This window comes from Palaemon carinicauda, chromosome 1 (genome assembly GCF_036898095.1).
Source record: "Palaemon carinicauda isolate YSFRI2023 chromosome 1, ASM3689809v2, whole genome shotgun sequence".
NCBI classification, from domain to species: Eukaryota; Metazoa; Arthropoda; class Malacostraca; order Decapoda; family Palaemonidae; genus Palaemon; species Palaemon carinicauda.
Genome location: NC_090725.1, coordinates 120,930,232 through 120,955,303, shown reverse-complemented (window position 1 = coordinate 120,955,303; position 25,072 = coordinate 120,930,232). Strand labels below are relative to the sequence as shown.

Genomic DNA, 25,072 nt, shown 5'->3' with positions numbered 1-25,072 from the left:
TGAGTAATATAGTGCTAAAGGGAAAACGGGAGATTCTAAATTTTAGGATAGACATTGAGATCTAATTAGCTTCTAGTAGTAAGTGTTATGAACCTCAGGTAAGTATAGAAATAAATCTTTTTACATTAAAATCCTTTTCTTTAATCAGGAAATTTTCAGAGAAAAATCACATACCTTTGTTTTTTATAATGTATTATTAATTTAATATTTATTTTCACCACACTAAGGAGTCTCATATCTCAATCCTTGAAGGGCTATCTAGCGAGATGTATTCTTAAGTAATTCAAGTTACACTGGAGAAAGCTACAATGAATATACAGTATAGCAATGTATTAATTGAACATCAGGAAAAATAACGAGGACAGTATCCCTGCAGGGGCTACTTCTCATATGCATTATTACTTTATCACTCTTTAGTTCTTCATTCATAGTTGCGGATTGTAATTAAGTAGGCTTATGATCCCAGTTTGTTAGCTTATCATTCAGTTTAATGTATCCTGCTTCAATACTTTTATATGGTAACTATAAGAAGACCAGGGAGCCAGTGACTCCAAAGATGTCTAAAAGGTATGACGCACGTGCGTTTATTTACTTTTTTTCGTATGTACGCTGTTTGTAAAACATTCCTCGGGAACTTTATAGCAATGCCGAAGATCAAAGAAAGGACAAGAAGTAAACAGAGAACAACAAAAAAGAACCAAGAAGAGAGGGAAACATGAAGAAGAGTACAAAGCTGGACCACTCAAACTAAAACTTGGCAACAATGGGAGGGAGTTGGCAACTCATATTACACAGTGTGTATTAGTACACTTAGGGATTAAATACCTCGTCTATGGAGCCTGCATGCAGGAATGAACAATAAACAAAGTAAGGTTGTCATAATAATGTTATTTTGATTTTTCTAGAAAAAAAAAATAATAGCAAATCTTTGGGAGCTCATAACTCAAAAATACTTATTTGCATGTTGGTAGTCGTTACTCGGTTATTTATTGTTCAATTTTAGAAAGAAAGATATAAGTGAAAAGAGGAATAAAAATCCTGCAATTCTGAGCGACAGAATTTAGATTTTCCTTTTTCTTTTTTTCACGAATTTTTAGCTTCTAGACGAAAAGAAATAAAAAAATAGAAAAAAAATCATTAAAAAAAGAAAAAGGAAGATCAAAATTTTGTCACACAAAAATTATTCAGGTTATAAAGTAGTTTTTATGGTATGATTTTTAATACAATTGGTGTCATATTAGAGGGGAAATTGCTCCCATTTTTTTTAAATAATGATTTGTATTAATAAGAAAGTTTTTGCTCAAATGCCTTAAAAATTTTTTATGATGAAGGTATCATATACATCTAAAATATATAGATAGAAATTATGTATTTCGAACAATTAAAAAAAAAATACAAGACAAAAACAGAATGGAAATCTAAGAAAAGAAGATGGCATTTGCTCATCTCTATTTCCCTGCTAAATCTTCTCAAACCAGTTTATTATCTGATCGTACTATTCTATTCTTAATACCTTTGCCTTCTTCTATAAATTGTACATTCAAGGCCAGTATTATTGTTACTTATTTGAGGACCACAAATGTATGGAATTTTGAGGAAGATTCATTCTAGTATGTTTCATTATGAAGTTTAAGGACAAATTTGTGTTAACCCTGATTTACAGTATATACCACCCCATCCTTAATTCCACCGACTACTTAGAAACCCCAACTGGTCTTGTTTTCCATCAATAATGTTACTAGCCTCTTTTATCACTTACTTTCTGTTTTGACTTTCCACATGGATTCATTCTCCCTTAATTTCTTAGCCTTCCAATGGATCAACATACTTCCCACTTTCATATAAATCACTTCTTTAACAAAGTTTTCATTTCTAATTCCCAAAATCTAAACATTACAGTCTTTGAGATCTTGGTCTATTTTCCAGTCTCTGAATTTCTTACATCTCAGCTATTTTTCATATACTATACAGCATTCCAAATAAATACTCTACAGTAGTACCATGGTTTACGAGTAACCCAGATAATGAGGAAATTGGTATACGAGAATAAAAATTAAAATGAATTTACAAGTATTGTATTGTGAAGTACAGAATACCTCTGGTGTAATGAAATACTATCTGTAAGTCCCAAATTTAAACGCTTTAGATGTTTGATATGAGATGAGATATGTCTTAATGAATAACAGAACTTAATAACAAAATTTCTTATTTCTATACTCACTTGATGTTTATCAGGCTTTCCCAGAAGCTCGGTTTAATCTAACTTTACTACAAAATTTTAAATTTCCCCATTTTCTTTCCTCCAATTAATACATGGCTTTAATAAAGAATGGAGTATTCTAGCATTAAGTAGTAACTGATCAGCAAGTCTCTTTGTCCCTTCAGTTTCTTCAGTTGTCCAGTACTGATCAGAACTGGCCCAGATTGTATGCCTATTACTGTGCATTAAGATGTCTTCCCCTGATTTTCTTTGTAATTACTAAATGGTGTACAAGGGAATTGTTTTTGGAAATTCATTTTCCGTAGCATTCTCTTGGTATATTGTGTTAGGAGCAATACTGTGATTTAAATAAAGTTTTGAAATGTGTGTCCAATCAGTTTTGAAACTAGGCTTATGTCTATAAAAAAAAAAATCTGCATGGGTATTTGGTATCATTTCAATCTTTTATTATCAATTTTTTAGATGGGGCAGACAAAAGCCATTAGGTATTTCATAGAAGGGTAAATGGTTGAAAGCTTTTGAAGAAGGAAAATGAAAAATGACTGATAGGGGGATTCTGATTTGAGACTCAAAAATTACATGCATGTACAGGTAGGTTACATTAAATTAAGTCAGCTGGCAAGATCATCTGGAATATATACAATGGCAGCCCATTGGATGGGCACATTCTCAGGCAGAATTAATGCATTTGCAATGGGCGATCCAGAAAGCATTAATCTCCTCTCAATGTGCCATGCCGGGAAACTATATAAAGACGGTAGCCTCAACCCAGCCATCCATTACCACAGCAACAACAACATGCAAGTGGATCATGGGCGAGCATGAGAAATGACGTGCACATCCTTCAAGGCTTTGCATGAGACCAGGAGGGAGTTTGACGTGTAGAAATTTTCATTTTAATTTTCATGCCAATTTTTTTTAGATTTCATATTGTTTATTCTTATATTTTATTGTGCATTATTATTTTGTACTCATTTCTGATGTTAGGGGTTACAATTTGTTCATTAAATAATATTACAAACCTTTAAAAATGAGTGTATATGTGTATTCATGGATGTGTGACACGCACCGAGTGAATAAGGAAACCCCAGTTTTTAAGGTCACACCTTTCCTTTTCAGCCAAAGCAGAGTTCTTTACCATTCTTTTTTTTCCACTACTCTTCATAAACTTTCTAAACAAAAACATTTACTATTTCACATTAATCTTAATATACCTAGTATCTCATGTGGATTTGCCTTTTAAATAAATATAATGTAATAAGTTTATCCCAACAACTTTCCCTTAAGCATCTGCACAGTCACTTCCCTATCTGCCTTCTGCCATTGATTGAAGGCTCACAAGTACTAAGATATCTCTCTTTACATCATCACTTATCACGTACAAATAAATAATTCTAAACAAAGGCCAAAAACATAAAGTAAATCTGCAGGAAGTAGGGCGGATGTTGCCGACCTAAGACCTCATCTTCCCGATCCATGAGTAGTGTGGGAAGCAGTTCGAGCTGCTTTCTTCAATGTTTGGTATATGCTGACCAAAGCACACTCGAACTGAATCTGTTTCCATGTCAACAGGTACACCGGGAGAGGGGATGCAGAGTGAGAACCAGTCTGGTGTGGTTACATCACCTGCCACTACTACCCTTTGGCGAGACAAGCCCTCAGACACCCCCTTCCCCCAGCAATGTAGGGGAAATAAGGATACCCAGGGTCAGTCAGTCGAAGACCAGTTACGTTTGAGTCTGACTCGTCAGTGGGCAATGCTCACTATGCCCACCTGGCATGGTAAGCCTACCTCAACCATGGCGGGTGTCGATACGCCATGAGATGTCCAATAATTTCCTTTAGTTGTAATAATTTTAACCATATAACTGTCTCCCTGAGTGTCCGCTCTCCCCATGTGTGTGTCTTGAACTGATCAAATCATTTGAAAGTCAGCGAGAAACCTTTATGTCTTCTGTAATGTATTCCCAAGATTTAAAGTTCTATTTCACTCGCTTTGAAGAAGATTCATGCTTATTTTTGTTGTGAAAATTAACTTAGACAATAAATCCTCTTACGATGTAAAAATCGTCTAATTCACTGCCTCTGATCATTTATCTTTATGTAATTACCCACGCCATGTGACACACTTCATAATCTGTCTCTCACTCCATATATATATTTCTTCCTAGATGTTTGATTATACACTTCCAGCATAGCTACTTGTATTTTAACTTCCACTGGTTTTAAATTTAAGCTATTTAACTATAATTTTACTCGTACTGTACTTTTTGCAATTCTGCTTTGTAAAAACCAAATAATTTATATCTTACACAAAATTCTATTTTGATTGCCTTTTTATAAACCGCACTTCACTTCTTTCCTTCATTATCTACTCAGAACATACCAATACCTTAGTTCAGTACCTCAGTTTAAGTTTAATTTGAACTCGCAACTTAAAATGTTCGTATCCTAAAAAATTTTCCCATAAGTAATAAAGGAAACTCACTTGACGAGTTTCAAATGTTCATAAGATTTAAAGGTTTTTTTAATTAATGTACAAATTATAACCCCTAACATGAATGAATAAAAATGGAGTTTTTATGATAAAACAAAGTTTTATGAATACTTACCTGGCAGTTATATATACATAGCTAATAATCTCTATTTCGGCAGAATTTTTCTGAACGTGGCAACCGCCTTGTGGTGGTTGGGTGGTAACACCCGTTAAAGGGTGGTAGGAGGAATCATTCCCGTTTCCTGTTCTTCAGTTCATCTATGCCCGACCTGTCTCCTGAGGGGAGGTGGGTGGGCCTTCGAATGTATATATAACTGCCAGGTAAGTATTCATAAAACTTTGTTTTATCATAAAAACTCCATTTTTATGAATAGAACTTACCTGGCAGTTATATATACATAGCTGATTAACACACTTGGAGGAGGGTGATAGACAGTAAACATCGTTGGGGAAACAACCAAAAAAGCTGTAGGATAAATAAACACCTTGATTCCTTACCTGCTAAGGTAGCTGACTTCAAAGGTTCCTGCCTCTTGAGTCGCTTTCCCTTAGGAGTGTCAGCCAGGAGGTGACCTGCAGTGCTAAAAACACTCAATCGAGTCTGTCAACGGGGTGAGACCAACAATCTGACTAGACTTCAGGACTACCTATTGCCCCAAATAAAAACTGCAACCTTACCAAACCAACCACCTAACATTTGCAAAGTAGATAAAAATTATCTAACTAGACTGAGGTGACTGTACACAAGTCGAGGTCCTCAGACAACCAATAAAAAAAACACCAACCTATGCACAAGTATACAAAACTAAGGTTGAGGGGAGGTAGTAACTCCTTTGCCTAATACAGAAGCCGTAGCTACGTATGGGCTCAAGGTATAACATTTCTCATAATCCACTCTCACCTCTCTGAGGTAATGAGAAGCGAACACAGAGTTGCTCCTCCAGAATGTCGCATCCATAATTTGACGGAGCGACATGTTCTTGCGGTAAGCAAGCGAGGTCGCAATGGCCCTCACTTCGTGAGCTTGCACTTTTAAAAGTCCGAAGTGTTCCTCCTCACACAAGAGATGCGCTTCTCTTATCACTTCCCTCAGGAAAAAGGACAAAGCGTTCATGGAAAGGGGCTTCTGAGGATCTTTCACAGAACACCACAGGGAGCTAGAAGAGCCTCTCACACTTTTCGTGCGAGACAAGTAGGTCTTGAGGGCTCGTACTGGACAGAGAAGCCTCTCTTGCTCTTGACCCACTAGGTTGGTCAAGTTAGGAACCTCAAAGGTCCTCGGCCAGGGCTTAGAAGGGTTCTCATTCTTAGCGAGAAAGTCTAATCTTAAGGCACAAACTGCCCCATTCAGATTGAAGCCTACCTGTTTTTCAATTGCATGGACTTCACTAACTCTTTTAGCTGTTGCTAAGGCCAAAAGAAAGAGGGTCTTCTTGGTAACCTCCCTAAGGGGAGCCTGTGAGATGGGCTCAAATCTCTTGGTGCACAGAAATTTAAGAACCACATCAAGGTTCCAAGAAGGGGGCTTTAAATGGGTCTGCTTGGTCGTCTCAAAAGACTTCAAGAGGTCATGTAAGTCCTTATTGCGAGACAAGTCCAAGCCTCTATGCCGACAGACGGAAGAGAGCATACTTTTGTACCCCTTGATAGTGGACACAGCTAGCTTAGCGTCCTGCCTGAGGTACAACAAGAAATCCGCAATCTGGCTCACAGAGGTAGTGGATGAGGAAATCTTGTGCTTCCTACACCAAGCTCTAAAAGTCTCCCACTTGGACTGGTAGACCCTCTGCGAAGAGACCCTCCTCGCTCTGGCGATAGCTTTCGCAGCTTGCGCTGAAAAGCCTCTCGATCTGACGAGCTTCTCGATAGTCTGAAGGCAGTCAGATTGAGAGCGAGGGGGTTTTGATGATATCTCTCAAAGTGGGGTTGTCTGAGCAGATTTGGACTTGCAGGGAGGCTTCTTGGAAAGTCCATCAATAAGTCCACCACCTCCGTGAACCATTCCCTCATCGGCCAGAACGGAGCTATCAGGATCATCCGTCCCGAATCGAGGAGAGCGAATTTCCTGACTACCAGATTGATGATCTTGAACGGGGGAAAAGCATAAGTGTCCATCCCCGTCCAATCCATCAAAAAGGCGTCTACTGCTATTGCCTCCATGTCTGGAACTAGGGAGCAATAGATGGGGATCCTCTTGGATAAGTTGGAGGCGAAAAGATCGATGAGGGGTCTCCCCCACAACCTCCAGAGACTCTGACAGACTTGCTGGTTGAGGGTCCATTCTGTGGGAAGGACCTGCCCTTTCCTGCTGAGCATGTCCGCCCTCACATTCTTCTGTCCCTGAACAAACCTCGTCAGCAGGTTTATCCTGTTCTCCTTCGCCCAAAGAAGGAGCTCTCTTGCTGTCTCAAACAGAGACAGAGAGTGAGTCCCTCCTTGCTTCCTGATGTAAGCAAGAGCTGTGGTGTTGTCTGAGTTGACCTCTACAATCTTCCCAGACACCAAGTCCTTGAAGGCCTTTAGCCCCAGAAAAATGGCCATCAGCTCCTTGTTGTTGATGTGCCATCCCAGCTGAATTCCTTCCCAATAGCCTGAGACCTCCTTGCTTCCTAGTGTTGCCCCCCAGCCTGACTCTGATGCGTCTGAAAACAACACTAGGTCTGGGTTCTTCTTGTGTAAGGAGATCCCTTCCCCTAACAAGGTTGGGTCCAGCCACCACTTCAGAAGATTCTTGACTTCTGTTGGAATGGGGAAGGAAAAGGAGTCTTCCAGCATCTTTCTGTTCCACATCTTCGAAAGAAAGTGCTGAAGAGGCCTTAGGTGGAGTCTCCCCAGAGAGACAAACTGTTCGAGGGAGGATAGAGTCCCCAGCCAACTCATCCACTCCTTCGCTGTGCACCTCTTCTTGTCCAGGAAAGTTCTGACTTTTACGAGACACTTGGTCTGTCTTTCCTGAGAGGGAGAAGCCCGAAAAAGAACTGAATTCAGAACTATCCCAAAATAGAGAATAGTCTGATTCGGTCTGATCTGAGACTTCTCCCTGTTGATGACCAGGCCTAGATCTTGAGCCATCATAAAAGTCTTCCGTAAATCCTCCAGACATTTCTCCCTCGATCGTGAACGAATCAGCCAATCGTCCAGATAGAAGGATATCCTTATCCCCTCCTGATGCAGCCAACCTGACACATTCGCCATTATCCTGGTGAAGACTTGAGGAGCCGTGCTGAGAACGAAGCAAAGAGCCCTGAATTGGAAGCACTTGCCCTGCATTACAAATCTCAGGTACTTCCTTGAAGTCGGATGGATGGGGACACTGAAATATGCATCCTGCAAGTCGAGGGACACCATCCAGTCCCCTGGACGTACTGACGCCAGCACCGACTGAGTCGTCTCCATGGAGAACTTTGTCTTCTCCACAAAGACATTGAGAGAGCTGACATCCCGGACGGGTCTCCATCCGCCCGAGTTCTTGGGGACCAGAAACAGGCGATTGTAAAAGCCTGGGGAGGATAGATCCCGAACCGGTTCTATCGCTCCCTTGTCTAGCATTTGGTCGACAAGGTCTATTAGGGCCTTCTGTTTCCCCGGATCTGAGTACCGGGCTACTAAGGCCAGCGGAGCATCTGCGAGAGGAGGTTTTTTCAGAAAGGGGATCTTGTATCCTTCCTTGATGACTGAGAGGGACCAGGTGTCCGCCCCTCTCCTCTTCCAAGACTGCCAAAAACCTGACAGTCTTGCGCCTACTGTCTGGAGGAGACGAACTTCATTTTCTGGAGCGAAGTCTGAAAGAACCCCTGGTAGATCTTGGTCCTGATTCTTGCCTTCTCCCTCTAAAATCTGGTCTTGAAGTAGTCCTGCCCCGAAAGGGCTGCTGGAATCTCCTTACCTCCCGTTTCGAAGAAGAAGGAGGGGCTGCCAAGGGCTTACGAGCAGAACGAGATAAAAGGTCTTGGGTGGCTTTTTGGGCCAGAGAAAGCGTAATGTCATTAACCAGGGACTCGGGAAAAAGATGTTGAGAGAGGGGGGCGTAAAGAAGCTCAGACTTTTGTGCAGAGGTAACAGACCTAGAAGCAAAAGAGCAAAGCAGAGCTCTCTTCTTTAGGACCCCAGCTGAGAACAGCGCCGCCAACTCATTCGCCCCATCTCTGAGGGCCTTATCCATACAGGACATAATACTGGTAAGGTCCCTAGATCATTCCATCTGGTCAGTTTTCCTTGCGAGAGTCCCAAGCGACCAGTCTAGAAAACTAAAAACCTCAAAGGCTCTAAAAATACCTTTGACGAGATGATCCAGCTCCGACATCGACCACATGACCTTGGCTGAGTTGAGAGCATGCCTTCTAGCAGAGTCCACTAAACCAGAGAAGTCACCCTTGGAGGAGGAAGGCACTCCCAGACCCAAAGGTTCCCCAGTTGCATACCACATACCCGCTTTTGAAGCAAGACGAGCTGGTGGAAACGAGAAGGAAGTCTTAACTGCTTGTCTACGCTCCTTCATCCAGTCATCAATCTTCGTGAGCGCCTTCTTTGTGGAGATAGACAGTTTCATCTTGATGAAGGCCGCCTGTTTCTTGGCCTTCTTTCTGTTAAATTGGGACTGAGGAGATTGAGGGGCAGCAGGTTGGAATTCCTCTCCAAAAAGTTCAAGAAGGGAGCGAGAGAGAACTTTGTAATCTCCTGCAGCGTCAGCAGGATAATCATCGTCATCAGAAACATCCTCGAGGTCCTGATCCACATCTGCAATATCCTTCGAACGAGGAGAAGGATCCTTAGAACCCGACAAGGGCAAATCAAAGGCATCATCCTGCAAAAGACGGATTGCATCCTGGAGTCCAGCGCTAGAAGAATCCTTGGAACGAGAGGCAGTATCGTCCCGAAGAGGCAGGGTGGTATCGCCCTGGCACCGAGAACGAGAGGCAGAGTCGTTCTGATGTCGAGAGCGAGAGGCGGTATCGTCCTGGCGGCGAGAACGAGAGGCGGTGTCGTCGTGGCGTCGTGAACGAGAGCCGGTATCGTCGTGGCGTCGAGAACTAGGGTCGGTATCGTCGTGAACGAGAGGAGGTATCGTCGTGGCGAAGCGAACGAGAGGAGGTATCGTCGTGGCGAAGCGAACGAGAGGAGGTATCGTCGTGGCGAAGCGAACGAGAGGAGGTATCGTCGTGGCGAAGCGAACGAGAGGAGGTATCGTGCTGGTATCGTGAACGGGGGCGGTATCGTCTTGGCATCGAGAACGAGAAGCAGCATCGTTCGATAAAGCATCGTCTCGGTATCGAGAACGAGAAACCGTATCGTCCTGGTATCAAGAAGAAGTATCGCCTGGCGAAAGCACACATTCCTCATCCTGGCGTAGAGAGGGAGAAGTTTTCTTTAAAGAAGAACTCCGTTCTCTCTTAGAAGCAGACTTCTTAATCGGTAACGAGTCGTCTTTACGTCTGTCAGACTGGGCGTGAGGGCGGCTAAATGCTTGCACTAACGTCAAAAGTTGTTCCTGCATGACAGACATAAAGGATTTAGCAACATCAGCTGGGTCTTGCGGCCCCGAAGGGGAGGGCTGACGAATAACACTCGTAGAAGGGGGAGGATCTTCGGCAGTAGGCTTCACCCTTTTCACAGGCACGGAGTCGAAATCATCCTCCGACGGACAAGGTTCATAACTGCTAGAACCGGGAGAGAAAGAACGAGACCGTTCGTCGCGGTTCCATCTCCTCTTAGTAGGTCTTGAAGCTTCAAACTTCCATTTACGTCTGGACGAATTCGGAGAAGAAAACAACACATCCGACACGTCTTTCCCGTGACGGTCAAGAGCAGCCTGGTAATCGACAACAGGACTGTCTGAGGCGACAGCTGACAGAGGGTACGTACCTCTCACCCCCTTTCGGTCATCGACGTACCTTCTCCCTTGGTCCTGGGAGCTTGGTAGAGGTCTAGGCCTAGGGTAATGACAGGTTCGGTCAGTCGCCACCTCCACTGCACTAACACAAGCACTTTAACTTTCCTTACCTTTAAAGGCCTCCAGTTGTACTTTAATGGCCTTCAACTCGGCCGCCAGGCTAGCGTACCGAGGGTCATCCGTAGATACGGAACCTGTAGGAGGTGCAGGAGTTACTAACTCAAGGGAAGGATCAACTTCCAAAGAGGAATCAATTATAGGTTCAATAGATAAATCTACACTAAGTTCGTCTTCCTTACCACTAACAGACTTAGACTTAGACCTAGAAGCTCTCCTAACTCTATCGAGCTCTAGTTTACGCACATAGCGCTTCATAATCAACCAATCTTTCTCATCCAAAACTTTACATTCCCCGCACCTATTATCAAGGGCACAAACAAAACCCCTACAATTAGAACACACAGTGTGAGGGTCTACCACCATTTTCGGTAGTCTCAACTTACATTCCTCATTCGCACAGACACGGTAATGACTCTTTTCACTCATAATGAAAACAGCAAAAAAGCTAAGAGAAAACAAAAAACACGATCGCCAAAACCCCAAATCAGAGTACTTCACCAAAAAAGCAGACTGGTACACCGAGCAGGGAAAGTGAAGAAAAACTCTTAATGACGGACCAACGTGTTGTCGATCCGGCCGGCAGAGATGAACTGAAGAACAGAAAACGGGAATGATTCCTCCTACCACCCTTTAACGGGTGTTACCACCCAACCACCACAAGGCGGTTGCCACGTTTAGAAAAATTCTGCCGAAATAGAGATTATTAGCGATGTATATATAACTGCCAGGTAAGTTCTATTCATAAAAATGAAGAATTCACAATAAAAAATAGAAAAACCAATTGACTCACGCATTACCCAATGAAGAGTTGTGGCAGGAGTGAGGGTGGCAAAGAGGAAGAGGAGTAGTTCACTCCTTGGAAGGAGAATCTCCTTCCATGAGCAGTTCTGGTAAAATGGTGGGTGTTCTTTCTCTTGAACGATGTTAACTATCACTAACAGAATCTCTTAATTTATGCTTTTAAGATACTTAGTCTTCTTATTTTTACACTCATGACCAATTTTGATAAGGAACCTATCATATCTAGGGATGACTGCTTTTGCCTTTAAAATGGCATGAAAATGGTATAAAAATCCCGTGAACATGACATGAACGTTGCATGGGGGGTGTATGGTGTACTAGTCTTGTTAGTACTGGTCCACAAAAAATGCCCATATGGCAATATTCCTAAACCAATTCAAATTTGTATGCTAGTATCCAGAAAGTTACTCGCAACCCAAGGTATTACTCTATACGTTGTGTTCAATTACATGTCTTGCCTGGTATAACGGTGACATTCTCTATAATGTTATCCAATTTCATTATAAAATCTGTTTCAGGTTACCCAACTCATAGACATTTAACATCATCTAGGTTTGCAGCAAAAATATAAATGATTCAGGATAATCCAAATTATAGTGTCATCAATGTCTCCCTCGGATTCATTAACAATGCTTAACATAAAAAAATCTTTGGCTATGGTATCACTCTGGAAATGCCTTTCTCTTATAGTCTTTTTCCCAGTATCATATCCTCAAAATCAACTCAATGAGCTCCAAAGTCTCTATTTAGGTGTCCCTTAATTAGTCTGTAGCCTTACTGTCTCAACATTTGCTAGCCTTTCCAAAAATTCCTTTGCTTTCTATTATTTTTATTTGTTGAGTAGACTAAGAACACTGCATAACCATTTTTATACAATATCTTTTCCTAAAGAAATGAGTCTCAATCCTGTAATTAATGTTTTACTGAGGAAATAGTATACAGTACAGTATATTATGCAAATAAAGAATGACAATGGACCTTATTCCATATTACTGATATTTAGCCATCCTCTTCATTGACCTAGGAGAGATAATTTTTCATTGCTTTTGATGCATCAAAGGTATTAAATATGTATGTATGGAGGAGAAGTTATCCAAACTTTTTACAACTAGTTTTACTCCTCATCTGTAGAAATATCTCTAGCATTTTATCTAACATCTTATAATGCAACAAGTACTGAGGCACCCATATATCTTAGTGCTCAAATTCCTGCTCTCCTTTTTCTTGTAATACAAACCTTCATATCTCTTCAACTCTAGACTCCCAGGGATACTCTATGGTTCACACTCGGTTTCAAGTAGCTTTATTTTACCAAGCATCTCTCATCTATAGAGCATATACAAATTGCATGGAGAAATTGTTTGGTAAAATTCATGTTACAAACCAGATTATTTCTATTTACCTTTAAAATATACACTGCAGTCCCAAGAGTTTCTCCTTATCAGTGTTTCAGGTATACATATTTATTAAAATATTATCATAGATATACTGTACAGTCTCATCTATAGTATATGTACTGTTATGCTACTTTACCTAATAATTTAACAACTAAAGTTCAAAGACAAAATCCACTATAAGCATTGTCTATTTATGTTTATAATGTTCTTTTTAATGCCTTTACTTCACATTCAAGAATAATTGGATCAGAAATAATTCATCGGACTACTGGTTCTGTTGATTTTTATAACTGAAATGTCTCTTGTATGAAGCAGAAGAGGAGAGCTTGTACTCTATTAAAAGCGGTATAACCCATAGTTTCAATATATCAAATTTACCCCATTGTAACCACCAACCACATTCTTGCTGCACTCCATCAAAAATATTTCCTTATAAAACTCTGCTACCAAATCCTCTATCAGCTTTTATTCCCATTTAAAAAATGCGTATCTTTCTCTTATTTAATATGAGAAAACATCTAAGAATGAAGAATATTTTCCCAAAAATTAAAAATATTAACCCATTTCATACCAGACACTTTTAACAAATTCATAATTCTGTAACACATAAAAAAAAAAATAAACAAATTTACCTCACTGATAAAAATCGATCTATATAAGTACACTTATAGAGTTGCAAATTAAATCTAAATCTATCAAAAAAAAATCAAACAAATCAAATCTTCAATGAAAAAGTACATTAAAAATGAGCCTCCTCAATGGTAATGTAAATATTTTACCCGTATAGTACTTACCAATTTCTTTATTTGAAGTAATATATGGTTCATTCTCATCAAGGTCGTTAAGAGAAAGACGCGTAGCCCTTCCACTTATAGCTGATCCAGGTATACTACGCGCACTAAATGCACTGGCTCTGGAAGATGGAAATATGTTATTGAATACAGTAATTGATAAAATCAATTATGATGAAAAATTTATCTGTTTATGAGACCTTAACAGATACAAATCTTAAATGTTCAGTCAGCCCCGGATTTATGAGTAGATTGGGTTCCATCATGATTAAGAGTAAAGATAAATATTATTAATCCAACAACATTCATCGTGCATTTAAATATATGGTCATATTCTAAGTGATAGTAACCCATTCCATTAGCCTACATCAATAAATCTTAGCTGGAACTATGACTGAATACCACTACCCAACACAGAATATCAAACAAAAGACAAATGTGAATTAAAATGTTTTAAGAAAAAAAAGTAAACATCGATTATCTTGATACATGAAGGATTGGAGGGCGTTGGCTATCCAACTTTTAAAAGCTGGATGACCTTAGCTTCCCAAATCATAAGACACTGCACCTTGTGTTAATTATTTCTCAGTAAAGCTATAATAAGGATAGAATTAAAATAGGTATGAGAGAGAGAGAGAGAGAGAGAGAGAGAGAGAGAGAGAGAGAGAGAGAGAGAGAGAGAGAGAGAGAGAGAGAGAGAGAGAGAGAGAGACTGTTGCAAAAATTCTTTCCAAAGAAAGGTTTCTAGATAATTTTAGCGAATAGATGGCCAAATTATATCATGTACCTTCACTTTCAGGCCTATTATCATATTCAAGAACATAATTTAATACTTTGTGAGTTACTGTGGCCAAACTTCAAATTATGAATGAAATTGCATTTGTGGTTACAGGGTGATTAGGGACCTTAATCCCACAATACAAAATAAGGATGGTACCTCTAATAACTAAAATTCTGTCCAAATAATATTAAATGGCTCCTACTGGAAAAGTAAACACAATTTCTGCTGAAATGCTTCGTCCATTTTCAGAAAAGGTATGAACAAAAAAAATAAGTAAAACTCTCAGCCTTTGTAAAAATATTTTTTTTGCCCTGAAGGGGGACAAAAGTGACAAAATCATGTTGATATTGTGTTCCCTGAAGGTTACTTTGACAGATAGCATTTGTAGCCCACTTTAGTGTTTAGCTGAAGCTAATTCCAACATACATGAATAAAAAGTTATATAAAATGTTAGTATAAAGATAAGTAAAATACCTTTCAAATACTGTAAAACCACAACCATATTTCAGAAAATTTACTTAACTACTATACAGTAGGCCTTTCAATATGACATTTAGAACTATAACAAAGTCAAAAGAACCTCAGGAGACGATGAATGATCACCAAACATATGTGTATTGTATCGCTTAATGCCAATCACTTAATAATCCAAAATGTTATGATAAGCAATAAATACAATATAAAGGGGATAAATTCATGTGAACAAAAATGGCCGTTTACACTAATTCATTTCAATCTACCATCACCATAAAGAATATATTGTATGAAGGTAAATTTGACCGTTATGCTGTAAATTAGGGGAGAAAAGATGAAAACTGAACAACGAACAAGGGACAGGTTTTTCACCATAAAACGATACAACCAATGGGACTAGAAAAAACCCTCTTCCCTTTACCAGAAGTCAGATTATATTAATCTTAATTTTATCGACAAGATCTTTAATTATATGTAGCCACCCAACCAGATAATAAAATCACTAAATGAAATTAAGTGATCCAATTATCAAACAAGAGACGAAAAACTAAAAAGAAATTAAATTGGATTCTTTACATCCTAGGTAGCCACAGAACCTATGCAGTAGTAATACAATTGCAAGGTGAAACTATTATGATGGAAATAATAAAAAATCTAATATCAGGTAAGAGGACAAAACTTATCTGAATAGTCCCGACATTTCCAGTAATTAAAATAAACGAAATAGAGTATTGTCATCAGTTAACACATATTATAAGGAGAAATCACTAAAGCATTGTGAAAAACATTGTGTTGCTCTGATGACATACACATTGTAAGGACCAACAGGTAAAGAAACTAATCAGACACTTGGCAACACCTGAGGAGAGGCTCGGTAAAGAATTTCATCTTTTTTAAACAGCTAGTTTGCACTTTGAAGTATAAGCTATGTGATCTAAGGCATAAGATTCATCAAAATAATTCCTAAATGTTCTCAAGCCACATCTATATGTACAAAGCAACTTGGCCGGGCCAACCTACTATAATTCTTGTAAAGTAGCTCTACCTTTCTATGCTGCAGCATCCGGAACTGGTGACCCAAAACACACCTATCTTCTTGTTGAGTAATGTTGCAAACATGCTCACTTTTATCATTCTCACCCATTCCAAATCTTTAAATACAGTAATGATGCAAGAACCATTTATTGGGAGAATTTGCTGTTTCCTGGTTAACTGGTCTTTTAAGCTGTTCAATTTGCCTAAAATAAACCAAGATATAAGGATTATGCCTTTCATATATATCCAATATAAAAATATTTCCACTATCCAGAAATGGGATTCTGATGTGGCTTTCAGCTGCTTCTGAACATAAGCCCATGCTGTCATGTCTGAAAACACCACAACACACTTCCTCATTACCAGCGACTGATGAGCACGAAGGGTCTTGAACACTGCTAAGTGTTTCAGGCAATTGATTTGAAGAGTTGATTTATTTCTTTGCCACTTTTTTGAAGAGCTAGTGGATAAGCTTGCAAGTGAATGAAAATGCATTGTCATCTGAAACGTGATATAATCACCCAGCTTTAATTGATACATCACCAGCAACAAAAATATCTGAAAAGATTCAATCAAATAAAAATTTGAGAGTATCTACAATCTGAAATGCCAACTCCCCCCCCCCACCAAAAATAAAACAACGTCACTTAAGGCTGCTTACTTTACCTTGAGGAAGGATATGGGGATCCAGTTTACCTATTTGGTCTTCTGGTTCACAATCTCAACACCATTTGTTTCCAGTAGTGTCTGCAACCTCACCATCATTGTGAGCTATGGACTGGTGGTTTGGGGGAGCCTATTAGTCTACTTAGGCACTGATCATAAGTATGTAGGATCAGTCTCTAAGGTATTGTCCTGTCCCTTGCCCCTGCCCTGTCATTCATGAGCGGCCTTAAACCTTTAAGAGAGGATTCACTTTACTTCTGAACTTTAACAAAGGAAATTAGGAAAATATGGAGCTTATAAATTTCAACACCGTCGAAAATGGGCTGATCACGTGAATTGTCTAAAGGTGAAGAGGTGGCATTATAATCACCATTTCCGCTACAATCAACTAGCCTAACCTTCCCTGGCTTTTCCCCTGAACTAACTACAAGCTTCCTTTAGGGCTTACACTGTTAACCTGATTAGCAGCCACTGAAACATAATTTTCTATGATATGTACCACGAAGGAAACACATTTTTCACAAGGGTTAAGTATATTTGAATCACATTATTGCCTGACACAATACAACAAAAGAATGCACATATAGAACTTCCAGAAACAATTAGGATACACACTCCATGCAGTAATTACTAAGAAACCAGGGGAAGACATTTTTAATAAGCAAACAATTTGGATGTCAGATCAGTGGTGCACAATGGAAGAAATAAAAGAGGTAGAGACTGGTGCATCAATTACCACTTACCACTAGAATATTCTATGTATTTATTGAAGGGAAAGAAAATGTGAAAATTATTTTTTTTTTAGATTTTACAGGTAAAGGTCAATACAACCAAGCTTCTTGAAAGAAGCAATAGGCACATCAGGGGAGGTTCATAGAAATAAAGGGCCTTTGGTGAATTGTTTAGATAAATTGGTAAAGGTACTGGTTCCTTAGACAAGCTGGGTTGGAGGACAAAAGAAATTCAATAGCCCTCTCTGACCACAGATAGCATATATGACTCTGGCTGAGGGTTTTCCCAAATTTGATGAATGAGAAAGCCTTCCTCCTGCAGGGACCTGCAAAGAACATCTATTGTAGTGTTTTCCTATTAGTCTGACAAGTCCTACTGGCATTTCAGCCAGAACTCCAGTTAGGGTGAAGTCCCAAAGGTTTATCACAGTTTTCCAAGGACTCCCTTGAAAGCCCCAAAGAAAAAGCTTATAGCTTAGTTGTTACAGGATGATAGGTAGAAGAGGGTTTACAAAAAAGAAACCTCACAGCATTTCTGCATTCTGACCACGGACAGGATCTACGGATTGGACAGAAGATTTTCCCAAACTTGATGAAAGTAGGAAAGCCTTTCATCTTGCAGGGATCTGCAAAGAAATACCGGCATAGTGTTCTCCATTAAGTCTGATGAGTTCTGTTGGCATTTCCAAAGAAATCCCTTGAAGGCCCTGAAGAAGAAGCTTATGGCATAGCTGTTACAAGAGGATAGGAAGAAGAGGGTTTACAAGAAAGAAATCTCAAAGCATCTTTACATTCTTTAGGTCACTAGTGCTACCACATCATCAAATTCTGATCTAATATGGGACCCAAGTTGGGGATGTAATCAAAGTATTTCTGTGCATCAGACACTACCTTAACCATAAGGAAAAAAAACTTGTTCCTCACGCATAATCACAAAATTCACAAAACCTGCTGCAACCTCTTGAGACCCATCTAAAATACTTTGAACTAAAGTTAGGTAATCCAAAATATGAAGATCCTGATGACATGTAAATTTTCCATCTAAAAGAGTAGAAATAACCCTTACTCCTCATGGTCATTTTCATGGCCAGGCGAATCTTCTAAAAAGGAAATTTCAGGCTTTCCATTTTGTTTATTTCTAACAGTAACCTCTTACACCTACGTTAGGCAGGAGACTCGTTCAGACAGTTCAGCTCATGCTAAAACTTTTAAAGCTCTATCTAAATTCTACCATGCCTTTTCCACAGGAACCATATGATATGCCATGCCATCAATATAAGTATAAAAAAGCTGCTCATGTCCACTCTATTTGACGTGTGGAAGTATATCAGGATCCAGACTACTAGCCTGATCTTTTATCTTGGAATCCTTTGGTCATATAGGTAGTAGGTTGGCCACGGCACCAGCCACCCATTGAGACACTACCACTAGAGAGTTATGGGGTCTTTTGACTGGCCAGATAGTACTACATTGGATCCTTCTCTCCGGTTACGGTTCATTTTCCCTTTGCCTATAGACTCACACACTGAATAGTCTGGCCTATTCTTTACATATTCTCCTCTGTCCTCATACACCTGACAACACTGAGATAATCAAACAACTCTTCTTACTGTACTGTAATTGTTCAGTGGCCACTTTCCTCTTTGTAAGGGCAGAAGAGACTCTTTAGCTATGGTAAGCAGGTCTTCTAGGAGAAGGACACTCCAAAATCAAATCCATTGTTCTCTAATCTTGGGTAGTGCCATAGCCTCTGTACCATGGTCTTCCACTGTCTTGGGTTAGAGTTCTCTTGCTTGAGGGTACACTCAGGCATACTGATATATCTTATATCTTATTTCTTCCTCTTGTTTTGTTAAAGTTTTTATAGTTTATAAGGTGATATTTATTTTAGTATTGTTGCTCTTCTTAAAATATTTTATCTTTCCTTGTTCCCTTTCCTCACTGAGCTATTTTCCCTGTTGGAGTCCCTGGGCTTATAGCATCCTGCTTTTCCAGCTAGGGTTGTAGCTTAGCAAGTAGTAATAACAATAGTAATAATAATAATAATAATAATAATAATAGAACTGCAAGGTTTCGCAACAGATGGACCTAAAGTAATTCAAGATTGAGCAGTTCTCGGGGAGGCAGTCAACACTTACATTGCACTGTGCACCATCAGAAAACTTACTAATAGGTACACCAGAGCTGTATACCTAAGTTTGAGAAGTTAGCCTAGGGTAAGAAACAGGCTACGTTAGAATCTTTGATTTTGCATTAAGACTCAATGGTGTTCTTAGATATAAAATACAAAGCAAATAAAGATAAGAGCTCATGAAGTCCATTGGTATCAATCCAAGAAAGCAATCAACTAGCCTAGCTTTCTCAGGATTTTCTCATGAGCTAAACATTAATTTCCTTTCACATTTGGAACTCTTTAACTAGTCAGCCATCAGATGCACACACCCCTTCATAGGAGGAACTTAGAAATTCCCATTCTTCATAATAATTGCTGCAATCATAACCGTACCACAGGCACACAACACAGAGAGAATGAGGACCAGGAATCCCAAGCAATAACTCGCCTGAACAAACCTCACAGGTATTAATAGGAATTCTACCATGTCTCCCTTTATAAACCACTAATAACCCAAAGCATACAAATGAACCACATCTGAAGCTGGAAAAACAACAGTCAATCCTGCGTAAGTGTGACGAGAGAACTGAAACTACTAAGGAATTTCATACTTATGCTGAGGTAATTGCAATTACCAACCAAACTCCTCAAGAGTACCTCACTTGAAGGATAGTCTTATTATCCTACAAGGAAAGAAAACGGGATTTAAAAAAAGTTTTAGGGTAAACATCAGCATTCAACAAAGTTTCTTAGAAATAATTATAATTGAATTAATAGATTTTACCATAAAAGTATGGGTAGGGGTATATACAAGGTTAAAGAATATATAAGAGTCAGTAACTTAGGTTAGCATTGGTTAGGTTATTCAAAAATTGTGACCTACCAATATCTAATCTAGGTAAAATACACTAAGCTAATATTAATGTACAGAATAAAAAAAAAAAAAAAAAATTAAAATTATCTATCACTTGAGTCACTACAAACAAAATTATTTAAAAGTATCAAGAAAACCACTCGGGATCCAATTGCTGATCACCAGTAAGTCTGCTCATACTAGTGCTTTTCCCATTTAGTGTGGGTACAGACAAATACAGAGGCTTGCACTCGAAGTATGGGGTTATGGGCAAGTGTGGATAGGTGAAGTGAAGATATGCGAGGAATTACTGTATTTACTTCACACATTCAACTGTCCACAATTCTTAGAAAATCTTCCCATATGCCAGGTAGTGAAAAATATCACATGATATCCTACCAATGATAGCTCAAGACTAAGAGAGGCACTGCATTACCGTACACAACATTAGGTGACAGCATGCAATGATTGATCAATGCCAGCAGAGGTCTTACACTAATGTACCCACAATTAGGTGACAGTACACAAGAACTATGTAAATGATGTTCTACACCTCTCCCTGAATACTGCCCAGCCAAATAAACTAAATTTGCAACTTATGACCTAATTCTCAAAACTATTACAGTATACATTATTAATGTGAATTTACTGTCTTAAAAAATCATTACATCAATTACACAGCATAGTACTGTACCAGCCAAATATTGAAGTATCATATACTCTGGGTGGCATACATCATTTCTGCTACATAAACTTCAAATGTTCTTCAGAAATACCTTACGTATGAAATTCTTCAAATACTGTAGTCTATAACTCCCTAACACAACTGACTTTAAGATACACATCAAAATATTATAAATCAATTCCATTAGAAATACAATTAGTTTAATGACATTTTAGTACACAAAATTTATCAAAATAAATGGCAAATACACAAAGCATAAACAATCTGAAAGTAGCTCCATCTAAATTTACAAAAATGAAAAATTACAGAAATCTACTCAAACATGTTTAAAATTACTAGTTATAATTCTCTTTAAAAGTAAAAGTTTATAGATTCTATCTATATTGCAAATTAAATATTCGGGGAGAAAATTTTTTAAAGATTATAGCTTATATAGTGAAAGTTATTACCTTGTTCCAGGACTCTTGGGGGGCAAAATACCTGCCTCTTCATAGCCAGATGTTGCTGAACCACTACGTGATGCACGTGACGAGGATCTGACAAGTGCAGGAAATAAAAGGAACTAAGGTGATTTAAAAAGCAAATATAGTCTAAGGCAATAGAGTAGGATAGATTTTCTACACATGTAATATCTAAGAGTGTATATCAATATGCAAATGGACTTTACGAAGATTATATTTTACTTATTAAAGTGCCAAGACACTTAACATGCAATTTTTTACAGTAAGACTCCAACGTAACAGCTAAATTACAGGCTACTTATTCTACAATACAAAGATATTACAGTTTGAATTCAATTAAGTACAGTCAAATGATAAACTATATAAAAAAGATTAGGTAAATTTCAGAACCATAACCATTAAACGACTTATTAGCTTCTACATCATTAAACATCAAAGAATTATGTTTAATAAACCATTCCAATGATATATAATTCAACATCAAAATCTACTCCACAGTATACTTTAAATATACTTTAAATATAAAGTTCCACCACATCAAAGAATTTTGCTTTGATCACATGTAAGTTAAAATAATCAAAAGGGAGAATTTTAACAGAGTATGTTATTGTTCAACCTAATTCCTAACAGTCAACTTTAAAACAGTTTCAAATCTAATGTGAAAATTGCTGCAGCAATAATCAACCATATAAAATACACCGTAATTACAGTCTACGTTTCTGACATAGTACAGTATTGGTAGTATGTTTTTGAGAATACAATAACACGAGTTTCCCACTAACTGAAAGAGCATTTCTATGTAACCTTTCATAAGCCAAAGTCAGGTAAATTAAAGAAGCAATTGCCATTCATTTACATTAATATTTTATGTTTGACGACCATAACTGCATCCAATTTATCATTCACTTGAGGGTCTGATTCTGACAACCTTATTGTATGTAAAATTTGTTTTAAGGCAAATTTAGTATCAGATAACCAAGATAGTTTAAGTAACTTTATTATACTTACAATTATATGAAGTTATTATCTTACCAAATCTTTTCCAGTGCAATACTTACTCAATGTAAGACAGTTTACACGAATCAAACACTGACTAATTGAACTTTTTGATTATATTAATTGCAAAATAAGTATTAAATCTTTTAAGTTTAAGTATAGAAAATGCGGTGTCCAGTTTCTACCCTAATACGAATAGCATACGAATCAAACTGATGAAACGTCCCATATATTACAATATACTAGGCTTTTTTCATATTACAAAGTTCTAACATTCTTTTTTCTTTTGGCATAAAGAGTGCCTTTGTGGTTTTTTATGATTGGTGAGAATAGGTGTGAGGAGAAAGCCTTGACCAGCCAGGGGACCCAATTTGGCTAAAGGAGTTTTATTCCATTGATTTCCCAATGTTTTACGCAAAACTATTTATCAATTTTCTTTCTATTACCATTTCACATTATCAAGTTTACAATTACGTAATGATCCAAATATTTCCACTATCTGTCATTTATCCATTAGAATGCAAATGTTCATCCATAGACTTTTACAAGACTTTGTCCTTTTATTTTCTATAAATATGATTTAGGTTTATCAGTCAGTACGTACACATACACTGTATAGACAGTATATAATCTTTCAGTACTAGTGCAAAATGTACAGTAAGTATTGAAGTGGTGAATCATGTTATAAAAGGTCTCGTAAATAAAAACGCGATATAAAAGAATGGATAAGGTAGTCAAGAACAAAGAAGAGAAAATATGACTAGTAACAAAAAAAAAAAGTATGGAAAAGATGACTAAGACCTTTAAGGACATTGTTTTACAGGGAAGTAAATGGAAATGAAAAGGTTAATGAACAAATTCATATAAAAAAATATACAAGTTCAGAGATGTTGAGTGAAAGCAGTCCTGGGTTGATAGAGTGAGTATTTTTAAGACGTTCAAATCATTGTAATGGCTTAAATACTTGTGTAAGGAACAGTTATAAGTGTAAGAGCAGAATTAGGAGGGTGAAGAAATGAGACACATCTGTAGTTAATATGAAATATTGTAGTGGTGGTGATATTTTGACATTGGCCGACCAGGGTTTGTAAGGTTAGTCTAAGATAATGAGTGATAGCAATAATTGTTATGTTGTATAAAAATAGAAGTGCTAAAGGTAGAAGTAAAAACTATGTGGCAAAAAATTATCTAGAATATCTGGGAAGGTTTATGGTAGGATTTTGACTAATATACTAGTGCAGGTGATAGAAGGCCTGATACGGTAAGCAGTGTGGGTGTACGTAAAGAGGAAAAAGTGTTTTGAAACAGTTACGGTAGAAATTTCAAAGTAAAGTGAAAGTGCTGTGTGTTAATTACATGGATCTAGAGTTTTCTAGACGAAGTTTGACAGCATTAAGCATGGCGTTGAGAACATAATAGATAAATGATAAGCATAAAGTGTTTGTGGTGGAAGTGAAGCGTGCGCTGAAGTATTTAAGAAAAGTGACTGATTCAGTGTAAAGGTTGGTTTATGACAAAGGTGTTTTACTCCATGACCATTCAACACCTTTATGCATAGAGTTGTACAAGAAGTAAAACACAGTGGATATAGGTGGAAAAGAAAGTGTTGTGAAAGAGATGTGTAATGGTTGATGCTTGAAGATGAAACTGTTTTGATTAAGGACTGAAAAAAATTGCATAAACATGTAAGAGAGCTTGAAAAAGTTTGCATGAGACTCAAGTTAAGAGTAAATGTGTGAAAAAGGAAGGTTATAAGAATATATTGAAATGAGGAAGGAGTAATAAATCTTAGTTTGAAAGTGAAAAAATGGAAATGACTGATTCATAAAAGTACTTTTAATTAAACAAAGCAGATGATGGCAAGATAAGAAATGTGTGAATCATAAAAGAGACAGGATATATGGAACTGAGTGGTAATAAACTTAAGTTGTTGATATATGCCAACGTTGGGGGTGTTATGAAGGGAACTTTAAGCTGGCTCTCCTGCATGAGAGTAGAAAATGGATGCTGGAAAAAAAGATTGAATCTGTTAAGGTAAATCAGTTTTATAGTATGCGTGGTGTAAGAAAACATGCCAATGTGAGATATAAGGAGATAGTGGAAATAGTAGCGAGACTAGTTCGAATTGTTTCCCTAATGTAATAAAAAGATGACAAAAGATCAGTGAAAATTCTACAATTAAGATTTTATAGGAGGAATGAGAGGAAGAACTACAGTAGTAAAGGATGGAATTAGGGGTTGAAATATGTACTGGAAAGGAAGGCCTTGATAGCCAGGAAGCAAATGAGTGCATGAACGTTAGGGGTGAATGGCGCAATGTGTGTAAGGGTGTTTATGTGCTGCTGATGGGATTTCCATTTTGTTTAAAGTGATATTGTGAAGATTTTACTGCAAAACGTGTTCATTCAAGATTCAGCAGTATAAAGAGGTGTGGCAGTGACATGTGTTGTTCTTTTCTGGAACATATCGATGATTATTTTATCATTACGCCTATTATTACTACCTGAGCTATAACCCTAGTTGGAAAAGTAGGATGCTTAGAAGGAACTACCTAATGTTG

At 38.0% G+C, this 25,072-nt stretch overlaps 1 protein-coding gene across 1 annotated transcript in view; it reads right to left on the bottom strand.

Annotated features, from left to right (window-relative positions):
• Nucleotides 1-25,072, bottom strand: part of LOC137651331 (intraflagellar transport protein 88 homolog) — a 361,406-nt gene that overhangs the window by 6,928 nt on the left and 329,406 nt on the right. Inside the window, exons 15-16 of the mRNA XM_068384619.1 lie at nucleotides 21,505-21,591; nucleotides 13,721-13,839 (exon numbers count right to left, since the gene is read on the bottom strand). Coding sequence (XP_068240720.1) covers nucleotides 13,721-13,839; nucleotides 21,505-21,591 — 206 coding nt within the window. The remainder of the gene's footprint in view (nucleotides 1-13,720; nucleotides 13,840-21,504; nucleotides 21,592-25,072) is intronic.